This window comes from Equus caballus, chromosome 1 (assembly GCF_041296265.1).
Source record: "Equus caballus isolate H_3958 breed thoroughbred chromosome 1, TB-T2T, whole genome shotgun sequence".
NCBI classification, from domain to species: Eukaryota; Metazoa; Chordata; class Mammalia; order Perissodactyla; family Equidae; genus Equus; species Equus caballus.
The window spans coordinates 50703305-50721450 of record NC_091684.1 but is presented as its reverse complement, the minus strand read 5'-3'; the positions used below and the strand labels follow the sequence as shown (position 1 = coordinate 50721450).

Genomic DNA, 18146 nt, shown 5'->3' with positions numbered 1-18146 from the left:
TAGCTTTTTGACATGGCCCTCACATATGGAACGCAAATGTTTTCCTTTCAGATCCATCCTTCATCGTATACTTCCAATTTTTAAATTAGTTGCCAACATAAAAAAATGAAAAGTTGCACTTAAGAACATCCAGATTCACAGCCTTTCTTGAACTATCAGAAGGCCCACCTACCAGCTTGAGCCAGGTGGGCCCTGCCGCGTCCAAATACAGCCGTGCCGTAGTCAGCACCCCCTGGCGCTTCCTGCGTGCAGTGTTATTCACCCGGGGAAAGTGAGGCCCGTGTTTTCAGTCCTGACTATGCTTTTACAGTTTTATATTTATGTGATTCTTCCCCAGAAATATGCTTCTTCCTTTTCTGGTGAGTCACATATTACTCAGATGACACATATTCCCCAGGACTGTGGCCTCATTTACATTTCTTGCCTGGCCCAGACCTGGCTCTCTTTACATAACACAATTGAAAAATTGCTGTTTTAAGGGTTAATTTGGTTAACTCCTGTTGGGATTAGTGGGGGCTCTGCAGATTCTCTCCAGAATGGCACAGTAGTTAAGAGACCTAGCACAATTCACTTAAAGAATGAATAATAGTGACTTCTTACAGTGTTATGAATATTAATTGGGAAAATGAATGCACAATGCTTAGCACAATACCAGGAATGTATTGTAAGTGTTTGATTAATATCACAAGAATTACATATTTCTGCCTCTGTTGAACACATTAACTGGATATCATTTGATGGAAACTATGTATTTTGAAAATTTTGGGTTTTTAACCTGATTTTCTCAACGTATCCATCTAATCAGAATCTCCACTGAAGTAAATTGTTCTTTATTCAACCCTTCAAAAATTGTTTGGTGAATATCAGGCACTGTTCTAGAGATGAGGGACACTGCAGTGACCAGGAGGCAGCGTCTTGTCCTGGAGAAGCTTCCACTCCAACAAGGAGATAGACAATAAACTGATAGGGACACGTATCAATTCACATAGCGATAAGAGCCAGTATGCAAGTAAAACAGAGTCAAGGGCTAGAGCAATGGATGGAGGTGCTGTCGTTTAGCTAAAATGTTTAGGATAGACATCTCTGACAAGGTAACATCTGAGATGCTGTGATCAATTAGAGGTGATTTATAAACTTCATTCAATGTCATCTGCTGGACTATTTATTTTTTAATTTATTTGAGACTTTCTTTTTTGCAGAAACTTTTCTATAAATATGGAACATGTTATGATAGCTGAGTTTCATGAGTATGACTTGAAATTAGAGGCGGGACTATTGTATGGAGGTGCCGAGTTGCAGGGAGGAGAACTGAGGTCAAAGAAAGACCAAATGAAGATTCAAGAAAATCCAATGTTGATGGTTAAAGAACTTCAGGAGGAAACGAATGGCCCCAGAGGACAGGTGAAGAGATAAGCATTGGACAGCAGGAGAAACCCTGTCTATCCCAGCTTAGCCTTTCCTGCAGTAAAGATAACTAATGATAAAGTGAAGTCAGCACTTTCCCTATTCTGCACAAAATGTTATCCACCTGAATCAAGTGAGGCTCATTTTTTTCAGTCCTGACTCTGCTCTAGGGTATTATATTCATGTGGTTGTTCCACAGAAATATGCTTATTCCTTTTCCTATGACTCACATATTACTCAAAAGCCACTAGCTTCCTGTAACTCTGAAACTTCAAAATCTCTTGAGGATCTTTCTCCAACAGTAGTGTTGACTCTGACAAAGCCACAGTTCACGTCATCTCCTGGCAGTGAGTGCTGTTTCCAAGCTGGGCACCATCAGTCCTGTTCTGCATCTCGGGTGTTGTGCTAAGTGAAAGAGGTGCAAAGGGGACCGGGACACCTGCCCCTGGAGATGGACCAGAGCCCAGACTGATCGTCCTGGCAAGAGCCCCCGCCGTGTCTGTTCTGCACCCTGGAGAGGACCCAGGTGCTCTCAGGTGGGCCTTGTTGGTGGCTGTCAATCATGGAGCTGCAAAGCCCACTGTCTCCCAGGGCCAGCCTGGGGAACTAGAGCAAACTGCAGAGGAAATGCCCAGCTAAAGGTCACCGCTCTGGCTCCACGACAGCTAGTTGTCGCTAGGTGAAAATGAGGGGCTGGTTTTGCCAAAGCACCTGATTTTTTAAGAAGAAACAAATATTGGCTTTTTATGTGAAATCTCTTTATTTGTGAATGTTGGCAGTAAATTAGAATTTTAAAAAAGTTTTTCAAGACTTAATGAGGGTTTGAATGAAGGAAGATGCGGAAGCCTCTCATGAGCAGTGTGACTTTGGACAAGTCCTTTTTCCTGTACGGGTTTGTTATTGGGAAAATTGAGGCCGGTTGTCTAGAGGCTCCTTCCAGGCCTAAGATTTAGTGTTTTCCGTTTGGAGACCACGACTGAATTGCCATGACATCACAAGGGCAGTAGGTAATGGGACTGAGCCCACTTTGCCTACACAGGCCCCCTTAGTACAGGAACACAGTATCCAACACTCTTGCCTTTCTGGACCATTAGTAAATATGTCAGTAGGGAGTAGGCGCTTCCACCATTGAACAGATATTTGTTGAGGGCTTGCTCTGTGCCAAGGCCTGTGCCAGGCACCATCCTTCAGGCTCCTTTATGTGGATAAAGAGATTTATTCTTTCCAACTCTGAAATATAGGGCACTCAGCCCAGTGCTAGGCTCTGAATAAGGGCTCAATAATTGTTAACTTCCTCTCCCCCTTCGCTGAGGCAGTCCCTATGGAGGATGCTCCCAGCACTCACTCTGCTTGACTTTCTCCCTCATCCTAGGATATGCTCATCTTCCTTTGACAATTTTAAGTACCCTCAAAAGCCAGCTCAAGCCTGTCCTCTTTCTTTCCTGCCCACAGTCTCTGAACTCTGGTGGTTCTCATTCATTTAAAAATATTTATTGAACATCTACTATATTCCTGGTCTTGTTCTATCTGTGAACAAGACAGACAACACCCCATTTTCACAAACTGAACTATGGGAGTTGGGAGTGAAGGAGGAAACAAACTGTGAACTAATAAAGATGAAATTTATCAAAAAGTGCTGCATAGAAAGTAATGGTAATGTGGTACTTACTTAGGGCCTGCTTTAGATTGAGTGGCCAGGAAAGGCCCATCTGAGAAGATGCTGTTTATTCTTTGGCCTCATTGATAAAAAGGAACAAGCCGTGGAAGACCTAGGGGAAGGGAGCATTCTAGGCAGAGGAAACAGCAAGTGCAAAAGCCCTGGGGCAGAAATAAAGTTAGCATTTGGAAAGATATAAAAGAAGCGTGTGTAGCCAAGCATAAATTGGGAGAAGGAGGGAGAGGTAATAGGGGATATCAGAGAATTTCTTTAGGTATAGAGTTTTTAAAATTATTTTATACAAATAAGTTTTCTTTCCCTTCAATTGGAGTATAACTTTGTTAAAGAAAGGAATAGGATGATCTGTCTTTTTTGTCCTCTGCAGCACCCAGTTGCTTAGTTAATATGTAGCTAATAGACTGACTATGAAGAACTCATATATCATTTAGTGTGGCAAAGCAGAGTTCCATTTCAGTGCGGAGTGATTTAGGAATCTTCAGAATGGGCTGCATCTAATAGCTTAGGAGATTGGAAGGGGTGCTTTCTTGTCCGGCTGTTATTTCAGCAGTACCTGTAGGAGGACAAATGCTCTTCCCTTTCTTCCCAGTTCATCCATGTGCTGTTTTGACTGCATGTTGCTTTTGAGCCAGTAGCCAACAGACCTCCATCTGGTTGAGGAGATAAAGAAGCAGGATCGTTTCCACAAGTCTTTGTAATTAAACAGCCACCACCACAAGATGGCCTTTCTCCACCAAGTCTGGCACTTCGATGAGAGGAGTTCTTTTTCCCATTTCTCATAACTGACTGCTGCCTCCCAACCCCCACCCCCCCCCCCCCCCCATGCTGCCTGGGAGAGATTAAAGATGGTTGGAATGCGGGCTGGAGTCATTAAGTGTTCTCACCCCTTAGAACAAAGCACGTGACAGACGCCAGTGTTTTCTGCAGAGCGGCAGACCATCATGTGGCCGGCTCCGCTTGACCTTTTCAGTTCAAGTCGAGGAAAAGGACGTTGTAGATAGGAATGATGTGTGAGGATATTTAATTCTACCCTTTTTTTTGAATTTCTGAGGGAAAAAATACTTTCAGGAGAAAGGAGAAAGCTTCCATCACTCTATCATTTCTACACATTTTAGGCATTGCGAGTTACTTGTGGGAGCATGTGGGGCTCAACGTGAGAGCAGTCAGCTTGCAGATCTGTCTGCAGCAGGCACCCAGGCTCCTGAGTCGAGAGCTGCTTCTTAGTAACTTTTGTCACATTGATTTACTCAGTTTTTCTCGTTATCTCCTGAACCTTTGTTGATAAATGCATTTTTAGTTCCTCATATTAAACTATTATTTACTCTTGTCCCTAACGTATCCAAATCGTGCATCATTTATTCCAAAGAATAGTTTTCTGGATTAATAGTGTTTTCCAGTCGTAAGACAACCAGTTTCCTTTTAAAGAATCATCCACATTAAACATATCTCGTATAATATATAAGTGTGTGCGTGTTTGTTACAAAAGCAGTGCCTGGAAAAAGAATCTTAATCTCTTCTCTTCACGTGTGGATGAAAATCTGTCACCCATAAATCAGACCCAGAATGAGAGCGTTGCAATTAGAGCTGAATAACCATTAGATGATTCCTGGAAAGCTACACACATTTTAACCCTTTGCCATAAGATTTCTATAGAAATTGGGTACACTGATTTCTGCCTGATAAAACACAGGAGACTGCTAAATGCTGGGTTGTTGGGTGATTGATTTTGCAGACCTGAATCGTATTCTCTCTTTCTGAACTTTGGTTTCTTCCTCTCTGATGGTTTAAATAGAGAATTTTTAGAGGGTTGGTATATTTCCGCAAGTGTTTTTCCTTTACTCACAAGCGTTAAAGAGAGTATGTTGGTGTTCAAAATGCAGAGAAAGCTACCTGTGCAAGTTATTCCAGCCTTCTAATTCATCGTCAGAAATGTGCACGGGCGTCACATTTTCTGGACACCCACCTGGAGTGATGTGTCCATGTCGAGAATGCACAACTGTAGGCTCGTCATCTTTAAAGATGTTGTTCTCAGTCTGGTCAGACCTCCCAGAGTTCATTACCTTTTCAAAATCTCAAGCCTTGATTATACACCACAGCAGAAACATAGTTTCATCTAGCTAAGAGCTTTTACCTTCAGTAGAGCCCCTTGGAGTCTGGGGGAGGGAGTGAGCATTTCATAATCAGTTCTGAATTCTGTATGCTTTATATTCAAGAGCATAGGAAATAATGAAGAAATGGCTAGCCATTCAGTTTCTTCAGGCTATACTGAACACAGCTTTGGTAGTCCAGAAATAACCTGGCTTTCTTAATGTAATTTGGGCTCATAAAAACCAGCGTGCCTTCATCACTGATCGACAGCGCCTTTTATATTCTGTTAGCTGTAAAGTGCGCAGGTGTGTTTAGAATGCATGTATATGAATTGTTGATGACAATATGTTACCACACATCATTTGTTGTCATATCTTTGCTGAGGAGGCCTCTTTCTTTATTCTACTGACCTCATTTGCATATAGAGCCAGCAAAAGGAAAGAAGGAAGAAGGATATGTTGAGTCCCTCTATTTCATTTCTCCTGGAATATGTGATTTTGAGGGAATGTGGAAGTGGGGCCTGGGGAGCAGGGGTATGCCTGCATGAGGGTAGGAGGCTGTCCACTCAGTGGGAGGAGCAGCCCCTGAAGGAGGAGGTCTCCCAGGCATCCAGCTCAGGAGGAATTTGTGGCTACTTTCAGTTGGGGAAAAGCCAAGCTCCCTGAGGGTTCAGTGAACTGGTGATTCCCACCATAGCATCAGTTGCTTGAGTAGAAGTAACCCCAGGGAGCTGTCGTGTGTTCTTGCCTGGACAGGACATCACTGGGGTTTGGATGGTGGAGGCTCCAGGCTCTGGGAATAAAGAGAAAAGAGAGTTGGATCACCTCCCTGACCAGTTTGCCTCCTCTCCACCCTCACAACATTGAATCCCTGACTCCATGGTCCCCAGAGGGGCCATCCCAAACCAGGCTCCCTCCAAAGTCAAGGGTCTCTTGTCCAGTTTGAGTCTCTAAACTTTTATCCTTTATCTTCTCTGTTTCTCTGCTGATTAAGTAGGGCACAATATGCCCTCATAAAGATATGGAAAATATTGAATACAGCCAATCCAGATTACTTCGCTGCTTAAAAGCTCCCTTGTAGATTAGATCATTTGCCCTCTTAAAAGCTCAATGAGCTGTTTTTCCCGTGTGTTCCTGTGAATAATGCCTGTGTCATGGTCTCAGCTCAAGAGAAGGGGGAAAACAAGGAAAAGAGAGAGCACACTTTGTTACTACAAGTTTCAGGAGTCACATCAGGGATGTAAATGCTGTCATCGTTTTTTTTTTTTTTCCTTTTTAAAAACATCTTGTTTTTGCTTAATCTTGAACAGAGAAAATTACACAGAATCTAGATCCTAGCTCTCAATACTTTGTGTGTGACACACAAAGAGAGGATAGAGAATATATTAATACTTTAAATTGTTGCCTGAAAAGACAGTGATATTTTCTGTTATATAAAGCTAATAGATGAATGCATTCTACAGAGGTTTTATGAGGTTTCCGCCATTTTTCAATCTCAAAGATCAGAGGGCATGCTAGGATCCTCCACTGCCTTCCAAAAATGCATCATAGGGACACAACCTTCAAACCCTAGCTCTGCATCAGGGCTTAGCAAACTTTCTCTGAAAAGGGCCAGATTGTAACTATTTTAGGTTTTGTTGGCCATACGATCTCCCACATATTCCAATCAAACTTTGTGAACACTGAAATTTGAATTATATATTATTTCCATGTGTCACAGAATATTGTTATTCTTTTAATTTACTTCAACCATTTAAAAATGTAAAAGCCAGTTTTAGTTCATAGGCTGTACAAAAACAGGTAGTGGATTAGATTTGGCCCTCAGGTTATAGTTCAAAGACTCCTTATCTAGATATTAGCAACATCTCATGACAAATCGACCTTTACAGTTAAGAAGTTGGTGTATGGGGGGCCCATTTTCAGGATGGACAGGATGGGAGAGGGGCAACTCTCCAGGTATTTGTTTGCTGGGTCTTGAAAGGATTTGTGAAGTGGGATTTCAGGAGCTATTTCAGCATAGACACAAACTCTCTTCTTCTTAGTTGAAACGGTTTCTGACATTGAGGATTGTCCCTAAAATCCACTGAATATGCAGATGCGGCCAACCTCTTCTTGATTCCTCTCTGCCTTCCCACTTTCCTAAAACATCTGTTGGGCACATGCTGTGTGGAGGCCTTAGTTAGATGTTGGTGACACAAAGACACGGCCAGTACATGAACACCTACAGCCTGCTGACAGAGCAAGAGAACTGTGTGGAGGATCTCACACACAGGGCAAGCAGTCTGTTGGAAGGGAGACGCAGCATGCAGCATCCTCGGTACTAGCTCTCTGCACCATCCAGTCCTCATCTGCTCCGAGAGATAACTTCATGGGCCAATTCCAGCTGGATGACTCATAATTCAGTGTGCCTTGACGTAAGTGGACACCGGATCCTTGCTTCCTAGTCAGGAACCTGGATTGATGGGAAAGGCCATAACTTCTAAGCTGCTCAGTATTTTAAAGATCCATCCAGAAAAGTATTACCGGGCTTTGTTTTGAGCCCGTGGCTCTTCCTTACACAGCCTGATACAAGTTTCTGTCCTTTAGTCCAGGCCCCCAAGTGATAAACACCTGAAGCTACACTCGTACCATCATTGTTCATGAACATTGCCCTCCGTTGAGCAGTATTGGTGCACCTTGAAAACCACAAGTTGAATCTCATTTTGTAAATTAAATCACTGTGTAAATACCCTAAGTCTTTATGCTTGTTAAAGGAATCCCATTACGAATTCCAGGCACAGCAATATCATTGACTCACAGTGCACCGTCATGGAAGCACTCCAGGCTTGCATCTCTTCATCTTTAAAATGATGGGATTTGATTAAACGATCTCTAAGATTACATGATTTACTCTACTGTTTATTTTCTGTGTAAAAATGTATTATTAAATACTGGGTTTCCTTGAGGTAGGGCACACTTGTTCTCATAAAATGGGAGAGAAAATGTTAACATCATATCCACTATGGAAGGTTTAGTTTTTCAGTAGACCCACGAGACTCCGCGTTCAGGTGACAGCAGGCTCCCACGCCAGCCCGTGTTTACCCTTGTGGGGATGTCAGCTTCTGTCCCTGCTGCGGTATCGGTGAGGTGAGCAACGATAGTTTGGGAAACAATATGTCCTGGCCAAGGGGTGGGTTGAAAGACAAAATTATGAGAATTACTACTCTTCTTATTTCGTATAATTACAGGGTGTGTTTCTCCGAAGAGCGCCACCAAAAGGTTGAATCAGTGGGATTATTTATCCTAGGGAAGAGAAGACTGGAGGGGAGGGGGATGAATCAGTAATGGTTTTGAATATTTGGAAGGCATTAACCAACTGTTCTGTCTTCTCACTGAGGACAGGAGATTAAGAAATTGGTAGGAAAGGTCTAAAATAGACGTGAGGAGTGAGGCCTTGCTGGTAAGTGTGACTAAACACTGGTGTGAGTTCTTGAGGGGAGGTCTGGGGGATGGGGGCTTGGATGTCCTGCCTGGAGCTGGACATCTTGCTCTCTGATTTCCATTGTGGACAACAGTGACTGCCCATAGGTTCCAAGGGGCAGATCCACAGGCCTGGACTCCTAGCCCCCAGCATTCTCATAAACTAGGTGTGGTTCACACAGACAGAAAGGACAGCCTTGAGGACAAGAAACACAGTAACGTCATGGAAAGGAAGTCTGTGGCTTCAGAGGAAAGAGCTAGGCTTGAGCATGCAGGCTGGAGTGTGAGGAAAGAAGAGTTTGTCCTCAGTTGGGCAACACGCAGCCTGGGGATGGTGAGATTTCTTATGCCAGCCCTCACCTCCAGAGCATCAGCCAATGGGACCTTTCCCCTTTCGGACTCTATCCCCCACCCGTCTTGTGTCTGCAGCAGGCAGATCAGACTTGCTATGTTCCAGAGATGACTCTGGCTCCACTTCACTCTGCATCAGCCCAGAAACAGGCACACAGCGGGCAGCTTGATGGTTTTCCAGGTTTTCTCTGCCAAAACATAGTTTCCAGCACATACTAGATGCTCACCCCATGTGTGGTTACTGTATAAATGAATGTGTGCAAGAAGGAGGGAGGAAGGAGATGTTGAGTCAACAGTGACCATGTCTGACCCCTCCCAGAGTGTCGCAGGACCTTGGGAATCGCTAGCACTGTGGTCAGAAGTACAGGCTTCAGGGCAGAGACCCTAATTCAAATGGCTCTCTGAGCACATAATGGCGAGGAGTGAAGCAGCTCAGAGTAAGATGGGAGGGAATGCTGGGGGCTGAGGTGGAAGCCATCGCTCATCCCTGGACACTGTGGCCCAACTGAAACATGGACCCAGAGTTGCCAGATCCTTGCTTTTTTAAACACACAAACAAAAAACCCCAGAAACTCTAGATTTTGATATGAAATCTCTCAGTTTTTAAGTATTGGCAACTAAAAATATTTTTTAAAACACAACGAAGGCCAAGAAAACATGTTTGTTGTTTGCTGCCAGTATGTGACCTTCTCTTTAGAATCATGCAGAATTAGATTCAAATCCTGGCTACTTAGTAGGTGGTGACCTTGGCAAGTTACTTAACCTCTCTGAACTCTAGTTTCTCTCTCACAAATACAGAGACAGAGATGGTCTCACAGCCTGGCTATGAGGAGTAAAAGAACATCTGTAAGAAATTACTATAGTGCCTAGCATGCAGAGTGTCGACGAAAATAATCCATAACCAATCTATAAATGAAAATTTGGGTGAGTTTACTCTGAGCTGAAATCTGAGGACCACGGCCCGGGGCCTTTCTTCCCGAAGGAAGAAAGGGCACCAAGGAAGTGAGGTATACAGAGTGGTTATATACCCCCATACAGGACATTTCACATGTGATTGAAATGTCCCTCCCACAATAGTCACAAGATTGCCCTGTGGGCACAGTGCTTGATGGACACAGCAGGTAGTAGGTCTGCTATCTCGGTGGGCGTAGCAGGAGGCAAGCCTATTGTCTCGGTCTGGGTGGTCACAGGTGAGCGCAGCAATCAGTTCCTAGCCTAAGGAAAGATGCTTAATCCTTAAGGGAATGCAGAGGGAAGTTGCACCTTTATCTCAAGGGCCTTTGTTCTTGCCGTAGGGAATATCTAAAGCAGATATACAATGAATGCTCCAAGGCCTCAGTCAGGCCCTTTTGGAAAGACAAGGTCAGGCCGAATTAGGTTTACATAAAATGGCTTCCTCATATACTCCAATATATCCTATTACTTGCCATTTTTATTTGTCAAGATTGTTTAATAACTATTAAATAATAATGCTATAATTATGTTATTAAATCAAACCATATGAAATTGCTCATACACGCATAGATTTGACTTGTGAAAATCGTGATTACTTGTGGTTCAACATAATATTGTTAATATGAAATCCTACACTGTAACCATTATTACTATTTTACCATTATTATTAATATCAAGGCTTCGCCACCCACTCCCTGAATACACACCTATGGTCCTCCTTTCCTGCTCTCTCTTCCCACAGCACTTAGCCTGTTGATTGTACTTGATAACTTATTTATGATGTTTATGGCTTGTGTGTCTGCCCCTCCCCTACTGGTATAGAAGCTTCATCAAGGCCGGGATGTTCTCTGCTGTGTTCATTGTCCTTCTCCGGCCACTCCACCCTAGCCCCTAGGGGAGCAGGCCTTCAGGCTCTCTGGAAAGGTGTGTTGAATGCAGGGACTTACACACTGGCCTTCCCAAAGCTGAAGGCAGTTAGCCCTGGCCACTTTCCTTCAAACCTTGCGGGCTTGAGGGAGCTACTGATGAAACTGTTCTAAAGAAAGCAGCAAAATGCAATGTTACGATGATGGTTTTGTAGTGCTTTGACTCTTCAGCTCAAGAACAAGATGAGGAAAATGGTGCCAAGTATGATGTACCCCAAAATCTGAAAAACTGCATTCAATTAGTTAAAAAAAAAAAAAAAAAAAAAAACCTGAATTGAAAAAAGTTGACCAAAAGTCTTCAGTGAGGTGTTTTTTTTTTTCCTGGCTATACACATGAGCTTTGTATACAGCTGTGTTTTTAAAAAGATCATCGATTTTATTTCCTTTAAATAGAAGGAAATTGGGTTTGTAAGATAACTCTCCTTGTCAGTACATTATGCTTTCATTTTATGTGTGTGTGTGTGTGTACACATAGGTTCAATAGTAAAGCCAATGTAGCAAAAAAAATTAGAAGTTAAAAAAACCCAATAGGAAATGGCAAGCCTGACTGGATTCCAGAGACAGAGGGAAAATGGTGGTATTGTCTTTAGAAGGAATGTTGGAGTAGCCTGCATGCAGAGGAAAGTGCTGATAAGCAGAATGACAAAAGCTGGTTTCATGAGTGATTCCCAGCAGCCAGAGTCCACTCGCCAGCTGATTGCCCTGCTATTTTCGGTATTCCACATATCATGACTAAATACACAGAGCTTGACCGGAGGCCACAAATATGGTAAGTCAGTGGGGAATTCTGGGAAGTTCTACATTATTTGTAAGGACCGAGGCACCTTCCATGCTCCTGTCTGCCCCCACCTAGTCCCCATTTCAACAGTTAAGAAACTTCTGACCAGCTCCTGCCTCCTTAATAGGAGGTGGGGAAAACCTTTACATTCCCCAAGGCGGATATTTTTAGATGCGATGCTCTGTCCAAAGTGTTAACTAATTGAGTTATCAGGTTTCATACTTGGCCACAGAGAATGGCAGTGGAAGAGGGAGAGAGCTTCTCAGAACAAGTAAGCATTTACAGTTTCCGAATGAAATGTGTTTTCCTTATAGAAGTGCTGTTTTGGCCTGAATACTTGTACCTTTTAAAAAATGTTTGTTGCTGGATAGGAAGGAAGCTAGCCTGTCTGCACCATGGATCACTTGAGTTCAGTGTGTGTAGGACAATGGTCTGTCGTTTCTTTCTGTTTTGCTGGGATCCCAACTCTAGGTACGTGTTGCCTGTGATGTAATTTGGCGTGTGCTTAGCTCAGGCCTGTCTTAAGAGGATGCTTAATGAAATACAAACAGATGGTGGGCGATTCGGGGTGCAGGAAGGTCCTAGTGGACCCAAGAATGTGAGAAGGTTGAAGTGTTCCCACTTTGCTCAAGAGAAATCTGAGAGCTTTAAAACTCAGCTTTTTCTGATATATTAATTGCAAGGAGGACTGTGGAATTTTATAATTGGGGGAGAAAACATGGTAGAGTTAAAATTTGTTTTTGAAATTCATATAAATGGTAGATGAAGAATGTAGTTGGAGGTTGGAAAATGTAATTTTGTTTGTTTCAATAGAATTGCAGATAGATACAAATATGTCCTCTTGTTTAATAATTTTAAAGAAGTCACACAGGAAGCTATTTTCCCTTAAGGGATATTATATGGGAAAAGGGGTAAATATATGCCTTATGTTTATAAAATTTTGAAGTATTTGATTCTGAGGGATTCGTAAAATATGATTTAGATTATGGCATAGTTCGGAATTCCATGAACTCTCTTGTTTCTACCTGTGTCTTTTCAGTTAGCGCTAGTTTCTCTAGCTAAGAGAACACATGTGTACTGTGAAAAGAAGGGAGTGGTATTTGCTATTAATACAACATATTAAATCCTGAGCAAAGGATGAACATTTTGTAAGCAAAATTTAGTGAAATGGTCATAATGACTAGAAGAAGACATCATAAAAATGAAGACATTGCTACTGTTCTAATGTCAGGTAGACAGACAGGCTAATGGTTTTAAGAAAAGAACTGTCATTTCACAGTGTTACAAAAAGCAGTTCAGAGAACTCTCACAATTTTGAACCTTATTTTGAATGAATTCATTTTAATCTTTATATTCTTAGAGATAGATTAATCTTTTAGCAAAGAGTATTCTTTCATGACCTTTATGGAATATTGCTGTATTCTAGAGTAGATGTTTATGAGATTTTAATCTGAGTGAGACTTTGTGAACATTCTGTGTGCCTCAGAGAAAGGCCTTTTCAGATTAAACTTTGAGATTGAGATTCATAATAAAGCAATGAATATTGTTCATGAATTCTATGCACTCATGACAGTTGTAATTTACTAGTAATATAAACATATAGGCAGGTAAGTCCTAAAAATCATTTTATGTCACTCTAAAAATAATCGACTCACCCATCAAAAATGATGAGCTCTGTTGAAGGTTGAATTTTGGATGTGCATTCTGTTCCATTGGTTGTGGAACTGAAAACTTTACATATAATCATGACATTTGCTAATTACCTAATGAGACTTGGCTTTGAGAAATACTAATAGCTAGGAAGTTTTGAGCCAAGGGCAAATACAACAAATCTTAAAGAATGTCCCTGAAAAGCTTTGGCCTTTTATGAATAATGAGTTAATTTTTTAAAAAAGAGATCTGAGATCCGAAAGGAAAACCCCAAAACAGACTATGTTGTTTCTGCCTCGTGTCAGAATATATCAACTAAATGGTGAAAGCATTTGATCTCAACCCATATGTGCAGCGTTTTCTGTTTTGGTGGGCATGCTGTTTAAAAAACGTGTAATAAAATGACAGACTGAATTTGGAATTATCCTGCCCTAAGCAGTGACTCTGGAAGGGTACTGACCCGATACAGATGACACAGAAGTCCCGTCACAATAGTGTAGCATGTACTATTGCTGCACTGGGTTTAGTCGGACAATGAATAAGAATTATTCATCTCTTGGTTTCATCTCTGACTTGAATGGAAGATTGAACAGTTTATCTCCCTGAGCTGCACTATGGATAAAACCGTTGCAGAGAGGGTATAGTAGATAATTACATTTTCACAAACGATTGTTAATACCTCCTGCTGCTTCTGTTTGTCTTGTGGTTTCTATAATCTTGTTTAGAGATTTTCTACAGGACTGTTTAGTCTGTGTGTTGGAAGAAACTTCAGTGATTTTACAAATTGTTATTGTGAAACATTTGCAACCCAAACTGTCTAGAAAGGTAGGTGTGTGTGTACCTTTGCCAATGTTGCTAGTAATCAGGTCTTTATAGAACAAATTTTGCCATAAATGACTGATGAAAAATTAACTCTTAAATAATGCACTTGGAAAAAAAGAAGCTGGACTGTAATATTGAGCAAAGCTCAAATATAATACAATTTTAATGTGCATTTTAAAGGCAGCTAATGACAAGGTCTTTCAATAGCTGTGAATTATTTTTAAATCCTGTAGAGGTACTCTATAATACCAAATAGAAATTATTGATATTATTTCTTATTCTATCTTCTAACTCAGGTGTGTTTCTATTTTGTATATCTGATTTTCAATAATTGACCCATTATTAAATACATATTTAACTGTTGGGAGAATCTCTAATTTTATTGTTGATTTTCACTTTAGGAAGTTGGGGGCTAGTTGGATAATTTACATAATCAAACTCAAAAAAGCAGTCACAAAACTGGTCTTTTTGCTGCTGAGACTATCTCTGCATTTTCTTGTTTGGACATGGAAACTTTTACTTATGTAGTAAGTAAGGAAAATACTTACGTATCAACTAAATTTATTTTCTTCTATGTGACAATACAAAGATACTCCCTTATCTCAGTTATAAATTTGAGTGATAATCAAGTTTAAGCAATATTAATAAGACAAAAAGAATTTAAAATCTAAGTGTCATGTGTTTTTGAACCACATTCTCTTTATAACGCTAAGGCGTTTTTAGTGACAAAGTAAAAATATATTTGACAACTCTTTATCCTAATGTACATATTTATTCATTATATTTTCTTTTTACCACAGTCCTCAGAATGCATTGCAAAAGCTAGTAATAAAAATTAACCTATATCTTCTAATTAGACTATTGATAAATATATTATTAGATTATATAACAAATTTCAGAGTATATCAGGCAGATAACTACAGTTGCTAATTAATCACTTATTAAGCATAAAAATCTATAAAGAATTTAATTCTTTTATTTTAGGAGCCCCTTTTTACTCTTATATGAAATAAAGATTCATGTAGACATTTACAATTGATAGTCATTTCCAGAGAATAATCTTGGAAAGTTAATGCCATTTTTGTTTGGTCAAGTAACAAGTGAGTGACGTGACCAATTTAAAAAGCAGAAAAAGTCAATAATGTTAAGAATCTGAGTATGCGTCAGTTTTATTTAGTCTCAAATTCTTGATTATTTTGTATCCTAACTCAGCATCGTTCTGATATATTATTGATTCACGTGTTTCTGTAATTCAATGATTATTCTGTTATATTTTGAAAACATTTATCAATAAGAGAAATTATACTTTGAATACTGTAGCTTTTGGAACACAAACTCTGTCTTACTCATCTTTTGATCCCCAGCGTCTGACACATATTAAGCACTCAATAAATACTTATTAGAATGTTTTAACATATCCTTATCTTGGAAGAGTATAGCCTGTCATAATTTTAAGCATCACATCAAAAGAGCATTTGAATTAAATTAAAAGTAAACTTGGTATTACTTATATAGCTGAAAAGGAGCTAAAAATATTTAATAAATTAGATTTAAAATAATATTTGGCTTTCTAGCCACCATTTAATCTCACAATAAGAGACAATATTTTTAAATATTTTAAAATATTTTAAACAGGAAAATGTACTAGTTAACTTTCCATTTCAGGGACTAAAATGAGACTGTTATTTCCAGTCTAGAAGTTTCCCAGAATGCAGGATTTGTATCTATAGTCGTGTTTACACAGCAATGACAAGTTGTCTAAAAAGAATTTTCCTGCTATCTTTCTCATATGGCAGCACCACTTGTAATGGGATGTGTTGTTTATTTCTCACGTGTCATGTCCGAGAACTTGAAGTTGACATTCTGAGGACGGTATTATCCACTGGGAAAGTGTAGTCGTGTCAAAGTATTTGGAGTGTGTGGACATGGCCACTTGGAAAGGCCCTGTCTAGGAAGAGGGCTGAAGCAAGGTAGTGAAAAGGCAATAAACAGATGGAGATTAGAGTGATGTTGGTCTGTACGTTGCAAAAATAGCAGCACTGCATTTATTTAGACTTTATCTTCCTGCTCAGTCAGGGCTCTTGTCTAAATTATTCCATTAGAAGGTTATAGGCCTTGGCACCATGAGGTAAGTCTTTGACAACTTTGCTATAGACAGCGCCACTCAGAGTGCCCTTCCAGAGTACCTGTGAGGTCCCCTTCTTTTCTAACTACGTATTTATTTGAGGCCAGATTTTCTTCACATACTTCAACCAAAATCACACAAGGAAAAAGACCAAATGCAGAAGTGGATATGAGTTAACTGTCTTCTGTTGTCGGACATTAAAGAGATTTGCAAAACTGTAAAGCAACACCAGTCTTTTTACCTTTTTTGTTTGTCTTGGAAAATAGAGTTATTTTTCATAATATATGTATTTTATGGTATCATGTAATTAGTGTGTTATTGTTATTTTAAAATAAATTAATAAGCATTTGTGTAGTTCTCAGCTTTATTTTCTAAGGTGGTAAATCAATAGTTGTAACCCTCATAGTCCCAAGGTCTTTGAGGATGCTCATAATGTTTGAGAGTATAAAGGGATCCTGAGACGAACAAGTTTGAGAACCTCTAATCTAGACAGATTGCAGTGTGAGTGTTCTCTGGCCCTGTTTGTATGCTTAGCTTAGTTGCTGAAAGCATTCGGCAAATAAGGTCAAGTTCATGAGTTCAGTCCCCGTATGACCAGTTATGTTCAATTAACTCTCGTGGTTATAACCATAGCCAAGTAAGTTAAAAAATTAACTTCAAAGAACTTTTAAGTGATAATAATGGATAATCTTAATTGAGGACCAACTGTGTCCCAGGCCATTTCTAACTGCTTTGCATATATTATCTCCCTTAGTCTTATCCAAAGCCCTGTAAGTTAAATTTTACTGCTATTCACATTTTATAGATGAGGAAACTGAGCTACAGTGTGTTTAAGTGTCTTGTCCACGCTCCCATAGTTTGCAAATTGCTGAGCCGGGTTTGAACCAAGGCATTCTAGCTCCAGAGTCTGAACACTGGAATCATCAAACTCTGTAGACTTGCTGATAGAAAGTGATGAATTAGTTTAGATCTATCTCCAGACACTTAAAAAGGCTAATGTGACATTTTAGCCTGAATTTCACCCCTTCATCTCCGTAAATGAAAGTCAATTCCTTAGATATGAGTCTTCACTCCCAGGATCCTTGTAGTATGTCTTAGCTGTTAGACTGTAATACAGCTGGACATTTCAGAGTCACCTACCATTGTTGTGACTACCTATAACCACACAGTCCAATGGTTACCTTAACTTTGGGACAAAGATTACTCATATATTTTACGTTATGAAATAAAAAAGGGCATCCTTCTTTATTATCCTTACCACATGTTTTCATTGTATTTTTATAAAGATCTCTTGCGGGTCTGGACACTACTTGCTCTTTCTCTCTTTCTCCCATTTTATTGCATTCAATATAAAGATGTTAGGTCTTCTAATTACAAATCTTGTCCAGAAAAAATGCAAATGACCCTCGAAGATGTTTAAGATTCCCCTATCTGTCTTTACGTCTGTCTATCTATCTGTGAAGTATCTCACACTTCATTAGTAACTTAGGGCTCAAAGAAGCCTTCATTAGTAGCCTTATTCGAAAATATATTTTTTATTCATTCAAATAAGAACTTTTAGCTATATTTTCACTGATTACTCCTGAGATTCCTTTGTTGATCAGAGATTCAAGTAGAAATGAAAAGTGAAAATGAAAAGAGCAATAGCATTTTGGTATATTGGCTTTAGAAAGAATCCGTTGAAACCATCCTCCTGCAACCCCCGAAAAAGGCAGAGAGTTTCATTTACCAGCAAGGTTCCAGCTGCACCAGCTGGCCCACAACATTTTAGGATGATAAATTCAAGAACCCTTCTTTTCACTAGCTAACGCCTCCTCTCCCCTCTGCTGCTGTGGGCCTCACTGTTGAATTCCCCTGGGCTTTCAAGCCCAGACCCCTACTTATCTGACCAGGAAGCTAAGTCCAGTATATTGTG

The 18146-nt window shown here is 40.2% G+C and overlaps 1 protein-coding gene across 50 annotated transcripts in view; it reads left to right on the top strand.

Moving 5' to 3' along the window:
- ANK3 (ankyrin 3) overlaps nucleotides 1–18146 on the top strand; it is a 627813-nt gene that overhangs the window by 366400 nt on the left and 243267 nt on the right. For 3 of the 50 annotated variants that reach the window (XM_070225291.1, XM_070225458.1, XM_070225188.1), the window contains exon 1: nucleotides 11646–11905. The exons of 46 other annotated variants lie outside the window; for them this stretch is intronic. In XM_070225291.1, the coding sequence (XP_070081392.1) occupies nucleotides 11870–11905 (36 nt within the window). In that variant the 5' untranslated portion in view covers nucleotides 11646–11869. Of the gene's footprint in view, nucleotides 1–11645; nucleotides 11906–18146 lie in introns of those variants that run through there. One more of the 50 variants, XM_070225181.1, reaches the window with a different exon arrangement.